This window comes from Procambarus clarkii, chromosome 9 (genome assembly GCF_040958095.1).
Source record: "Procambarus clarkii isolate CNS0578487 chromosome 9, FALCON_Pclarkii_2.0, whole genome shotgun sequence".
Lineage (NCBI taxonomy): Eukaryota > Metazoa > Arthropoda > Malacostraca > Decapoda > Cambaridae > Procambarus > Procambarus clarkii.
The window spans coordinates 11,783,132-11,796,674 of record NC_091158.1 but is presented as its reverse complement, the minus strand read 5'-3'; the positions used below and the strand labels follow the sequence as shown (position 1 = coordinate 11,796,674).

General features: G+C 42.4%; 1 protein-coding gene across 2 annotated transcripts in view; it reads left to right on the top strand.

Moving 5' to 3' along the window:
- Nucleotides 1–13,543, top strand: part of LOC123766235 (phenoloxidase-activating factor 2) — a 153,135-nt gene that overhangs the window by 116,686 nt on the left and 22,906 nt on the right. The window contains exons 1-2 of one of the 2 annotated variants that reach the window (XM_069321145.1): nt 3,489–3,521; nt 4,907–5,051. In XM_069321145.1, the coding sequence (XP_069177246.1) occupies nt 3,504–3,521; nt 4,907–5,051 (163 nt within the window). In that variant the 5' untranslated portion in view covers nt 3,489–3,503. Of the gene's footprint in view, nt 1–3,488; nt 3,522–4,906; nt 5,052–13,543 lie in introns of those variants that run through there. The other variant, XM_069321144.1, reaches the window with a different exon arrangement.

Here is a 13,543-nt window from a genome sequence, read left to right as displayed (position 1 = left end):
GGTACTCAAAGATGTGTGTTCATCTTGCTGATGTGTTTGTGAGTACTCAAAGATGTGTGTTCATCTTGCTGATGTGTTTGTGAGTACTCAAAGATGTGTGTTCATCTTGCTGATGTGTTTGTGGGTACTCAAAGATGTGTGTTCATCTTGCTGATGTGTTTGTGGGTACTCAAAGATGTGTGTTCATCTTGCTGATGTGTTTGTGGGTACTCCAAGATGTGTGTTCATCTTGCTGATGTGTTTGTGGGTACTCCAAGATGTGTGTTCATCTTGCTGATGTGTTTGTGGGTACTCAAAGATGTGTGTTCATCTTGCTGATGTGTTTGTGAGTACTCAAAGATCTGTGTTCATCTTGCTGATGTGTTTGTGAGTACTCAAAGATGTGTGTTCATCTTGCTGATGTGTTTGTGAGTACTCAAAGATCTGTATTCACCTTATTGCTGTGTTTGCTAGGGTTGAGCTCAAACTTCCGGGCCCCACCTCCTAAACTTGGCTTTACTGCCGTTTTATACAATATATAATTATAACGAATACCTGTTGTGATGTTATTCCGACTGGTTAAAATATATAACATTTTGATTTGTTGTGAATTGACTCTATTTTACTACACTCATTTAGGAAGTTTATATTAGTTTGAATTTGAAATTGTATTGTATACAAAAAATTGTGTCCGCGTCCGCCCGAAATTGTATGTCATAAAATTTGTGCCTTTTTTTATTTACCTAATTTTTTAATAATAAATATCAATATCCTTTGAAAAATATAAAACGCGTTAAAAATATAAAATTATATAAAAATTAAAATATATATATATATATATATATATATATATATATATATATATATATATATATATATATATATATATATAATATAATAGAGGAACAAATGCGTTATTTAATGTTCAGAGTAGCCTCTGAAAAGTATAATTTTTATCTGAGAATGAAAAATGAAAATTGATGGCCACGAAAATTAAGACAAACAAATTTTACATATAGACTCGCAAGACACAAGCACTTAGGGGGGGGGGTTAACAGAAGCGCCGTTCTGCAACATTCCACCAGCGAGGGGAATAATACGGGCTCACCATAGCCCGTGCTACTTGGAACTTTTTGTTCCAGGTAGCGAATCTGTAACAACAACGAGGGGGAATACGGACCTAAAAATTTGTGTTCGTAACCACGAACAATATGTAAATATGAGTGAATACAATTACAAATAAAATCCCATTTACAAACTCCCATTACATTTACGGGGAAAATTCGAGGGCAAAATATCCAGATTAAAAAGAAAATACTTCAAATATTTACACTTTAATTGTCCGTTGTAATAGCAGTATTACCTGTTCAGTCATACAGACTTCTACTTTAGATAAAGTAGAAGGCTGATAATCTAAAGTCTAAAGTAGATAATCTTTACAACTACATGTTATAAATACAACACTCACGCCAGTCCTCGTTGTTGTTGTTGTTGTTGTTTTAGATGTAGCTACTCAGAACGAAGTGTCCATGTAGCACGGACTATGGTGAGCCCGTAATTGACGCCAGTCCTCATTTGGGTATTAGTTAAGGAGCTGTTGGGTGCCCTAAACTACATCTCAGGTCACGTGAGTCCAGAGTCTTCTCCCTGTAGTTTCAATGTTCGTAACTAATAAGCCAACTACAGCAGTCTTAATTACAGCAGTGAGACCAGTCGTTTGTGTGGTTCTCGTGGTGGTCTTAATCTACCAGTCTTTGAACTGGTTTATGTATTTGTTTGTTTATATTTAGATCAAGGACCAGGAAATGGAAAAAAGAAAGAGATACAGGGTCATTCAGGTCAGAATTCCATTTAACGTAACCTAACTTAGCCTTACCTAACCTAACCTAACCTAACTTAACCTAACCTAACCTAACTTAGCCTTACCTAACCTAACCTAACCTAACCTAACCTAACCTAACTTAACCTAACCTAACTTTGCAGTCCCCGTGGTGTAGTGGTAAGACACTCGCCTGGCGTTCCGCGAGCGCTATGTCATGGGTTCGTATCCTGGCCGGGGAGGATTTACTGGGCGCAATTCCTTAACTGTAGCCTCTGTTTAACGCAACAGTAAAATGTGTACTTGGATGAAAAAACGATTCTTCGCGGCAGGGGATCGTATTCCAGGGACCATAGGATTAAGGACCTGCCCGAAACGCTACGCGTAATAGTGGCTGTACAAGAATGTAACAACTCTTGTATATATCTCAAAAAAAAAAAAAAAAAAAAACTTAACCTAACCTAGCCTAACGCGCATTAATCACATTATGAGTAAAAGAACATACCTCGAACACTGTTTATGGAGGACAGACGTATATCTATGTATTTATGTATGTAGGTTAGATTAGCGTTTGAAATGCAATTCAATCACCTTCTGTGGTTGATTGTTCAATAAATCACTGAACTATATGTTTATCAGATCTCTCACCCTGTCCATGGAGGACAGAAGAAAATGTATATATGCTGGTTAGCATTGTAAATGTGTGGCTACTAAATTTATTATTTGTGGTAGGAAAAAATACCACTTGGGCTTTATACTTTTTGTTGTACTCCTGATGTAAAGTGCTCTTGCTAGGTCCACTTGCGTTGTTCTCTTGCTAGTCCTGACCTATGGCACTTGGTGTGGCCACTTTGATACGGTACTCTTATGTGGTACCCTTGCTAGACTGGTCTAATATTGAAGGTACAATAGTAGATCTCTTACCTTAACAAGTTACAATATCTTTTTCACAAATGTGGAATACTAAATGTTATCAATTAATTGGTGTTAAGTGGAATTTCAGCCTTAAAGGCGCTGCCTTAGAAAGTCTGGTGAGGGCTGGTACTTTCTCTAGGGGGCCCGGGGCTCATCCACCACCCATGGCTTCGACATCCACCACCCATGGCTTCAACATCCACCACCCATGGCTTCAACATCCATCTGTGTTATGAGGGTAGAGGGCCACGTGTATTATGAGGGGCCACGTGAAGTGAGGACCACATCTGTTGGGGTCACGCGTGTCTTGGGGTCACACATGTGTCGTGGTGGTCACACATGTGTCGTGGTGGGCACACATGTGTCGTGGGGGGGTCACAGACGTGTCGCGGGGTCCCCCCCACGAGGCAGTGTTTACAGAGCGTGGCTTCCAGGAGTGAGAGTTATAGGGAAAGTGACGTGAGGTTCCACCTGGTGGTGAAAAGCGTCCCCACAGGCAGTCACCGCCTTGCCGGCTCTCGCCAGATTCCGTACCATCATCATTAATAAAAAAACACGAACTGCAAATTATTATTGACCGCAAATGTACGAATCAAATTATAAGATGAATATCATTCATCATTATATTCCTCGAATGAAAAACGTCATTGGTCCCTGGCCTGTGCGTCATAAAGCATTCATTGATAGCAATATCTAGCAACCTCGCCGTGACGTTTGAAAAACGTATATAAGACGCAACAGCTGAGTCTGGCATCAACACAAGTTCAGCAGCGCTCAACAAGGCAGCATTATGGCAGTTATTAAGTTGGTAAGTTGGGATTCACTGTGATGAATACTTCCTTTCAAAGTTCCAAGAGAGAGTTCAGTAGTTTTAAAATTATTCAGAATTTTGAGAATCTACTCAATTTTTGGATTTACAATTTTTTTTTTTTTAATTATTACTGACGGTATTTGAAATAATATTTTGTTTGTATTGATTATGAAAGTGTACAACTCGATGATGATTTGAATAGCAGAATTGTGCCAATTAAACATTAATGTCACGATAGTTGTAATGTTTACGACGTGGGAAGTTGATTAAGGTCTCGTTATCGTGCTCCTGGACATTCTTCTTCTTCTATTCACAAAAACATTTAAACATACAGAACCCCCACCCCCACATCCACACAGCCACACATACACACAGCCCCACATACACACACACACACACACACACACACCCCTACATACACACACACACACACAGCCCTACATACACACACACACACACACACACACACACCCCTACATACACACACACACACACAGCCCTACATACACACACACACACACACACACACACACACACACACACACACACACACACACACTACCTAAACGTTTATGGTTGCAGAATGCACGAGGCTGCAATAATAACGTTACAGCTGTGTGTTAGCTGTTTCAATGAGGCAAGTGCAACATGAGTCAGATGTAAGTCATATGTGTGTGTGTGTATCTGCTGATGGATGAACATATATGTGCATGTCTGTTCATATACCTGGATGTTCACCAAGGTAAAGTGAAGACCCAGCGGATCAACACCAAAGTTTACATGTGTGTAGACACACCTGCTGGCGTCAAGGTTACGCCAGTAGTCATATGTGTGATCACTAGTAAGGCAGATGTGTGTGTGTGTCACGTATTTTGACTAGTCAACATATTTAGTGACTAGTCAGGGTTATAGGATTGTTATAGGATTGTATAGGTTAGAGGATTGATAGGTTATAGGATTGGATAGGATTGTCTGATAGATAGAATTGTCAGGGGAATTGGAAGCCTTTTAGGGTGTTAACGAAATTTAACGAAGTTTAATGCACCTAATCACATGTGTAGACTTGGCATATACATGTGACAAAGTCCACATGTGACAGGTGGTGTATAGTGACATAATACATGTTAATACATGTTTCTCTCACCTTCTTAAAGTGGTTTTGCAGGCGTGTCAGGTGTTTGTGAGAGTAAAACATGTATACGGACGCACATGTTAGAGGTGGTGGTGGTCGACGAGTAAGTCAGTCAGGTGTCTACGCGACAGATACGCAAAACTAATTCAGGCAGGTGTATGAAATATTCGACGAGCAAGTCAGGAAATATTTGACGAGCAAGTCAGTTGTGGTGCATAGAGGACTAATTACAGGTGTTTTTTGTGTGTAGGTGTTGACAGCAGCAGCGCTGGTGGTGGTAGCGGTGAATGGAGCCAACGGGGACTATTTGGTGGGCCAAGTGGACCACCTGGGCCACGTGGACCACCTGGCCCACTTCATCAGCAAGAGAGCAGTTCTCCTGGATGACGACTTCGGTGAGATCTCTTGATATCTTGTATATAGCAACTTGCCATCTTCTTCCCTCTATTCTAGTGTTCTGCCATTTTCTTCCCTCTGATGTGTTCTGCAACCCCTAGTATGTGTTCACGCAGTGTTCAGTTGTCATGTAAGGTAACAATCCATCATGCACTACAATCTGGTGAGCTGTCAACAATCACGATTGTTAAAAAAACTTTGACCTGACGTTGGGGTCTGGACTTCAGCATGTTAATTGTATATACTTAAAGTATGCGATTGTCTGTGTATAGCAGGTGTGTGACGTATTCTTAGTATAACGCTAATGGTATACTCTCCGTGATGGCCAGAATTGTGGTGTTACGCGCCGTCACAAGAGTTACAGTCATAGTTTGACATATTAATATTAGTGTGACGTATTTGGTCAAGTGTGACGCATATATGAATAGGCTATTTATATATAATGTAAAAAAAGATACTCGTATATATAGCACGTTTGTGTGGATGGTATACATAGTGTGGCGTTTGCATAGTGTTGATAATGGTGTGTGTATATATATATATACATATATATATATATATATATATAATATATAATATTATATAATATATAATATTATATATATATATAATATATATATATTACACATGCATCATGTATACATATGTGTATCTGGTATTTACAGTGTAGCCAGTGTATCGTTAGTACGATTAACACGGGTGTGGCAACACTGTTGACCCAGCCTAGTCCCCTGAACAATACGTCGCATTTTGACGTCCACGACGTATTGTTCAGGGGGAAACAACATTTTGGCCCCTAAGGCCAAAAACTGGTGTACTAAAAATTGGCAGCGGCTCGCGAAATTGACGTCCTGTCCCGTTTTCTGTTCGTGGGTCCTTGGGGAGGTGGGTAATGTCGGACACTCGGGAGAATGAGCTGGTTGACTTGAGAGACTAATGAGGAACTTGGTTTACAGCGTCAGTAGCAGCAGCTTCAGCAGCAGAAGAAGCAGTAGTAGCCCCCACCTCACGCCAGCCCCGGGAGTCGCCCTATCCGGCGCCCATCGCCAAGAGCTACCCCAGGGGCAGGGTGGGACCCGTCTACACCTTCGTCAAGACAGACTACAACGGCAACTTCAAGTGGGGCGTCCGTCACCGCGCCGGAGCCCAGTATGGCGGCGGCTACCACTGAGGCCGATGGCGCCCTGCTTGAAGCGTGTCAACACCACCCCCGCCGCCGCTGACGTTCTCGGCACGTCCAGGGCGGGGGGGGGGGGGGTTACGTGTGGCAGACATCACCAAGACCGTTACTACCACACAAACTACAACCATTGCTCTACAACGCTTCTACAAGCGACGACCTCGCGTCACCACACACCACCACCCTCTGGGCGGTGACTATAACATCACAGCGTCATCACTTTATCCCCCCCATCGTGACGGTCAACGTTGATGTTTTCCGACAGGGAACTGACTAACCTTCCTAGGGAAGGCTGACTATCTTTCTCCGACGGTGCTGACTATCCTTGCTTGACGCTGACTATCCTTCTCCGTCCGGACTTACTAACCTTCCTAACAACCTAATCTCACCTTTCGACAAATCCCACCTACACTTCACCACTGGACTAGCGGATACACCCACCTGCAGCGGTCCCATGTCTCTCTCCACACCCCTGAGGTTACGGGGGAAGGTCCCATCCAAGACCTTGAGCTTGGGGACTGCGACAGGTCATAACGCTCTCTAGTCACCAAGACTGTCGTCGACCTCTCCGTTAACCCCCCGCCCCGTCTGCACTACCATCTGGTGTGGGGGGGGCCCTTCAGGGGCACCAGGTGTCAGAGGTCACCCTCTGGAGGTCACCATCTTCCCCCTGCCCGACAATGTGGGTTCCCGCCTCCACCAGTCACACGTGTCTTGTAAATAGTAATATTATTTTGTTGTTCCTCTTAGCTTTTTGTAATAAAAATAGCAGCAGCTTTCAGCTTCATGTTTCCTTGACCCCCTACAAGCCTTGTGTCAACACCAGCCACGTCTAACGGTGGATATTTTTAGTCCATCACAGCCAAGATATAGTGAAGATTAAGGCCAAAGGTGATTTATACTACATAATTTTTTCATATTTTCTACGTCAAAATGCGATGTACTGTTGGAGAAGTGTTGGTGGTTGATGGCTCAGTGTTGGGGGGGGGGGGGGTTGATGGATCAGTGTTGGGGTTGATGGCTCGGTGTTGGGGGGGTTGATGGATCAGTGTTGGGGGTTGATGGCTCAGTGTTGGGGCGGGTTGATGGATCAGTGTTGGGGGTTGATGGCTCAGTGTTGGGGGGGTTGATGGATCAGTGTTGGGGTTGATGGCTCAGTGTTGGGGGTTGATGGCTCAGTGGCTCAGTGTTGGGGGGGTTGGTTACCATAATTATATATATATATATATATATATATATATATATATATATATATATATATATATATATATATATATATATATATATATATATATATATATACTTTCACACATGCTCACAAATTATTCCGTGTGTACAAATTACATTATTACATGATATACTTATTCAGTGGGTGGAGATGGAGACAGAGAGAGAGAGAGAGGATGACGGAGTGCATGGGAGAAGGAAAGAGGGAGGGAGGAGACAAGACCCAAGGAACTAGATAAGTGTAAACATTTTCCTACTGCAAGTCAGCCTGCGCTTCCTCCTCCTCCTCCTCCTGCCCCCCCCCCCCCCAATCTGGTATTACGACCTTGAAGACGCAAGCTCCGTCTCGCATCAGTTAAGGGAGGTAATAGCAAGAGGCAACAGCCTTAACTCGTGAGCGAGAGTTACAGTCACCTGGTCCTCCTCCTCTCAAGGCGGAGCCCATGACAGACTCGCGGTCTTAGACTCGTGGAAACGACATAATCACCCACGAGACGTCTTGCTGGAACAATTTTGCAAAGATGTTGATGCGAAAAGTCAATTTTTTTTGTTTTTGTGGCATTGAATTACCATGTGTCTTGGGAGGTAATCTTTAGGCTAAATATACAACAATTCCTCCATAATAATCTAGGCTAGAATTCATCAAACATTTACGCTAACTCTTACGAAACCTGTACATCTTTCCTCATTCATGGCGGCTTTGTTTACATTCATTAAACAGTTTACGAGCTTCCAACCACCATAACCCGAGGTTATTATTGCTATAAACAATATCTTACCCGCCAAACTCACACCGAAACTACGACGTTGGCGCAACGTTCGAACAAGTTTTAACACCTCCTAACCAGTTATAACAACCAATATAGCAAGTTGTAACAACGTTCTAATACGTCATAAACACGTTAAGCCAAGATGTAACAACTTTATTACAAGTTGTAACAAGCGGGAAATAGAGACAGTTTCGGTTTGTCGGTTTGTGTTTCCAGGGTAGTGCTTCCAAGCTCATAAACTGTTTATTTAATAATAGAACATAAGAATAAAGATAACTGCAGGAGGCCTATTGGCCCATACGAGGCAGCTCCTATTTATAACCACCCAGTCCCACTTATATACATGTCCAACCCACGCTTGAAAAAATCAATATACCCCACCTCTACCACGTTACGTGGAATTATATAAACAAAGTCGCCATGATTGAGAAAAAAAAACCCAGCCCCGCTCCTGTGTCAGGTAAGTCCACTACGGGCTCACCATAGCCCGTGCTACTTAGAACTTTTTGCTCTAAGTAGCGAATCTTAAACAACAACAACAACAATTGAGAAAAGATGTCAAAGTCTCGGGAGTTGATGCGTAAATAATTGATCAGTCTTGACCTTGGTTAACACTTAAGTCCTTTTGTTTCTATAGGACAAATAATCGGCACCAAAGTGTTTACTAGTTGTGTTTACTAGTTGTGTTTTTGCGGGGGTTGAGCTTTGCTCTTTCGGCCCGCCTCTCAACTGTCAATCAACTGTTTACTAACTATTTTTTTTCCCCACACCACACACACACACCCCAGGAAGCAGCCCGTGACAGCTGACTAACTCCCAGGTACCTATTTACTGCTAAATCTAAAGTGTGGAATGGTTTGTGACAAAGAAATAATTGCCACAAAAATGTTGATTGGTTGTTGCACATCTCCACATGGCACCATTAAACAGTCACCAATCGCCGACTTTGGTATCGATAAAACATCTGTATAACCTTTAAATTGCTATCTTTGTAAAGCGTTTATCACGAAGGTGTCATGAAGTGTCGCGACGCTTGACAGTGAAAGAAGGGAAAAAGGTTGTATTTACTGCATATAAATTGCACCAAGTTCAAGTTCAAGTATGTTTATTGAGACAAGAAAAAAATACATCTCAAAGGGATAGAGTAGCTTAGGCTATTTCTACCTCTCTAAATTGCACCTGAAAGCCGATGGGGCCAAGATCACAGGATCAGCCAAAGATCATATAGGATCAGATTCCAAGCTCAAGGAATCAGAATCGAAGATCGCAGGATTAAGCTTTAGATCATAGGATCATTACTCATAAGATCAGAGCCTAGGATCTCAGGATTAGAGCCCAAAATGACAGAATCAGAGCCAGAAAGCACTGGCTCAGAATCGCACAGTTTACCAGGGAGCCGGTGGCTGACTGGACAGCACACTGGACGATTGATCTTGTGGTCGCGGGTTCGATTCCCACCGCCGGCGAGAAACAATGGGCAGAGTTTCTTTCACCCTGATGCCCCAGTTACCTAGCAGTAAATAGGTACCTGGATGTTAGTCAGCCGTCACGGGCTGCTTCCTGGGGTGTGTCGCAAGCACACACCCTCACAATCTGTGTATTATCTATTTATCTGTGTATTCACCTCAGTGAATACACAGATAAACTGTTTAAAGGAGGGTGGTACGCAAAAAAGGGGACACAGGTGGAAACCGAATACCCAAATGAGCCACAGGGACGTTAGAAAGAACTTTTTTAGTGTCAGAGTAGTTAACAAATGGAATGCATTAGGCAGTGATGTGGTGGAGGCAGACTCCATACACAGTAGGGGCCTGTGGCTGAGTGGACAGCGCTTGGTACTCGTAATCCTAAGGACCGGTCGCCGGCGATGGCGGAAACAAATGGACATAGTTTCTTTCACCCTCATGCCTCTGTTACCTAGCAGTAAATAGGTACCTGGGAGTTAGACAGATGTTACGGGCTGCTTCTTGTGTGTGTGGGGGGGGAGGGGGGGATCAGTTGATTGATTGACGGTTAAGAGGCGGGCCGAAAGAGCAGAGCTCAACCACCGCAAGCACAACTAGGTGAATAAAGTTTCCAATGTAGATAATAGAGCCCAGTAGGCTCAAGAATCTGTACACCGGTTAATTGACAGTTGAGAGGCGGGACCAAAGAGCCAGAGCTCAACCCACGCAAGCACAACTAGGTGAGTACACAGATCAGATTATTCTGCAGACTAGAAGCATTTCCTCTGAACTTTAATTTTAAAATAAAAACCAGTCCTTGCCTAAGAGAATTTACTGTTTACCTTGCTTGACGTAGCCATAAAAAAATACCAACTTTTCCTTTTGTTCTAAAAATTCATATGCATTAGTATTTTAATTTTTGGTAATTATCTCATTCGTTAGAATCAATGTCATTGTTGCCATGTTATAATTTGCGTTATTATTGATTTCTATTTATAATTTCACTACAATAAAAAAGACATACATGCTTAGTCTTTCTACTTACAGACTTTCTACTTAAGTCTTTCTTCTGAAATAGATTTCACAAGTTTCTATCGGAACATTTTTTTAAGCCTGTCAGATTGAATACAGTTGACAGTGTCTCATACTCTCTAAGGATGTGGGTTTTTCTAAGTAGTGGGTTTTTACATTTAATATTTTTTTTGTACTCCTTAAATATGGGGTTGGAAACAAGATTTTTTTTTGTTTAAGTTTTGCCATGACTAGTCTGCCCCTGTAATACGGCAAGATGAGAATGATTCACCATACAGGGATATTCTTGCTAGAATGGTGATGTTGGTTCCTGTGCCAGCGGTAACTCGCTTGATTTTTTTTTCAAGTTTACACGAATTAAAAATTTATTTGATTTTTTTCTGTCCAAATGTCTGGGAATAGTAGAGAGTGTCCCTGTTACTCCACGCCGGTGCCCTACTGGTGAGCCCTCTATCTTGGTATTAATGACTAGTTGACTGGCTGACATATTGAAGTATTCTGTCCCATCCCAAATCCTTATCCTGATCCCTTTCCAAGTGCTATATTGTCATAGTGGCTTGGAGCTTTCTGCTGGTAGTTCCCTTTCTGTCTGTCTGTCTGCCTGTCTGCCTGCTGGAATCCCGTCGTCAAGGAACGACGCGCTGGGCTCACTCCTCGTAATCTCCCAAATGGATTTTAAGAAATCAAGCACGCAAGCAGTGGATTGCCCCCCTGGCGGACGCCTTACGCAGAATTGACCTCACTCATGTCAAAGAATACATCTGAGGCTTTGTTGTGATCTGCGTAATCATTTATACAACGTGTTTTCCCTATTCAGAGAAACTTGAAAGGAAATTTAGGTGACCCTCGGGTATTGAGGTTAGCTGAGGCCAAGCAAATCGGTAAAGGAAGGCGCACTCTCTATCTCTCTCTCTCCCTTCCTGTGTTGACAACGCCCAGGTGGCTGATAAAACACATCCTCTTATCACTTCGACCTCATTTTCGAGAGCCTATGGTAATGTGGGCGCTGTATGACCTGTTTCTTGGCACACGATATACGTACAGAGATAATAACTACTTTTCATGGGGGGAATTAATCAACGTTTTCGGTAAACTGTTCTGTGTTAATTATAGGTGATAATATAGATAATGTCATCAACAAGTCCACTCTGTAAGAGACGACTGCAAACGTATTACCTGCTCCTCTGTAATAAATCTTGTCACGAAGCCTTTAATCAATTGAAATAATTTACAAGTGAAGGTATATCTAAAAGTGACGAAACATAAAAAAAAATAAGTTTTAGTCCTTTTGCTACAAATTGAAAGCTAAATTCAACAAGTAAAGTGGGGAATTATTCGGAGAAATCAACGGATATCGAGACATTGTTGTGTAACGGACATAAACTGGCACGCTGTGAAGATACTACATACCGGACACCTGCACATACACACACACACACACAGTGGGTCAGTGGAGGGGACACCTCCCCACCACAATAGAGGGGACACGGTCCCCACCACAGTAGAGGGGGGTCTCCACCACAGTGGAGGGGACACGCTCCCAACCACAATAAAGGGGACACGGTCTCCACCACAGTAGAGGGGATACGCTCCCCACCACAGTGGTGGGAAGACGCTCCCCAACATCGAGGAACAGATAGTCGAATCGAAAATGGTATGATTGGTTCTCTCTGCCTCCCTTTGCACCTGAGACAACCTGACCTCAGGGAGGAGGTCCCCCTTCAAGGAGGTAGATTGGGAACGTCTACATAATTTGTGCTATTATCTACTCTCTATCCATGGTTAGGTTAGCTTAACGTTGCTTTAGGTTAAGGTTTGGTTAGGTTAGGTTTCATTACGTTTGCTTACGTTAATACGATGTATTATTGACGATAATGTGAAAATATGAAATTCGAAAACTCTTTCAGTGGGCCTACGAATTCCGGTTTACAGAAAATCACAATTTTCATAGAAAACTTTTTCAGCATACACTTTTTATATTTTAAACCAATGATTTATTTTACTTTAAAGTTATAACTTGAGAATAATCTCTATTTACGACAAAGGTTCATATGCCAGTTTACATGTAGACTATTACTGGAACCGTAATATGTTTTCAGACCATCACAAAAGTTTAGATAACTATCCATGTGGTTTGACGGGTGGGGGTAGGGGTGGAGGGGTTCTCATGGTAGTGGATTTAGTCTAAGGACGGGTTGCAGCCCGTCCTTATAAACAAAGTCCAAAGACCATTCCATGCACCCACCAAACCCCCTCTTTATGAATGGAAAACGGTTTACACACAACTTACACAACCCATCCTTACACTAGGCTGTTTACAGCAGCGGCCGTCCTCCCTCAGACGCATTCGTCAATTTTAACATACTGTGTATTAAACATTGATTGTTCTCCTATATAAATTAATATACATAAAAGAATATATGTATAGTTAGGCATAGGTTAGGTTAGGTGTTTAGCTTCTGTTGGCGATTATTTGTATTAGTAGTACGTGGGTGAAGCATTTATAGCGTTGTAGTTCGAACAAAATTCGTCAGTGAAGCCATTGTTCCGGAAGTGTTCGAACGAAATCATTTGTGAGTTGTGAGTCGCGTGTAAACCGTTTTTCATTCATAAACAGGGGGTTTGGCAGGTGCATGGAATCACTTTTGGGTCTTTGTTTGGAGGACGGGTTGTTTTATACGCTTGCCTCGCAATCGCAGCCCGTCCTCCAAACAAAGATCCAAAAGTGATTCCATGCACCCGCCAAACCCCCTGTTTATGAATGAAAAGCGGTTTACACACGACTCACAACTGCTGACGTTCGAACATATCCGGAACAAGTGCTTCACTGACGAATT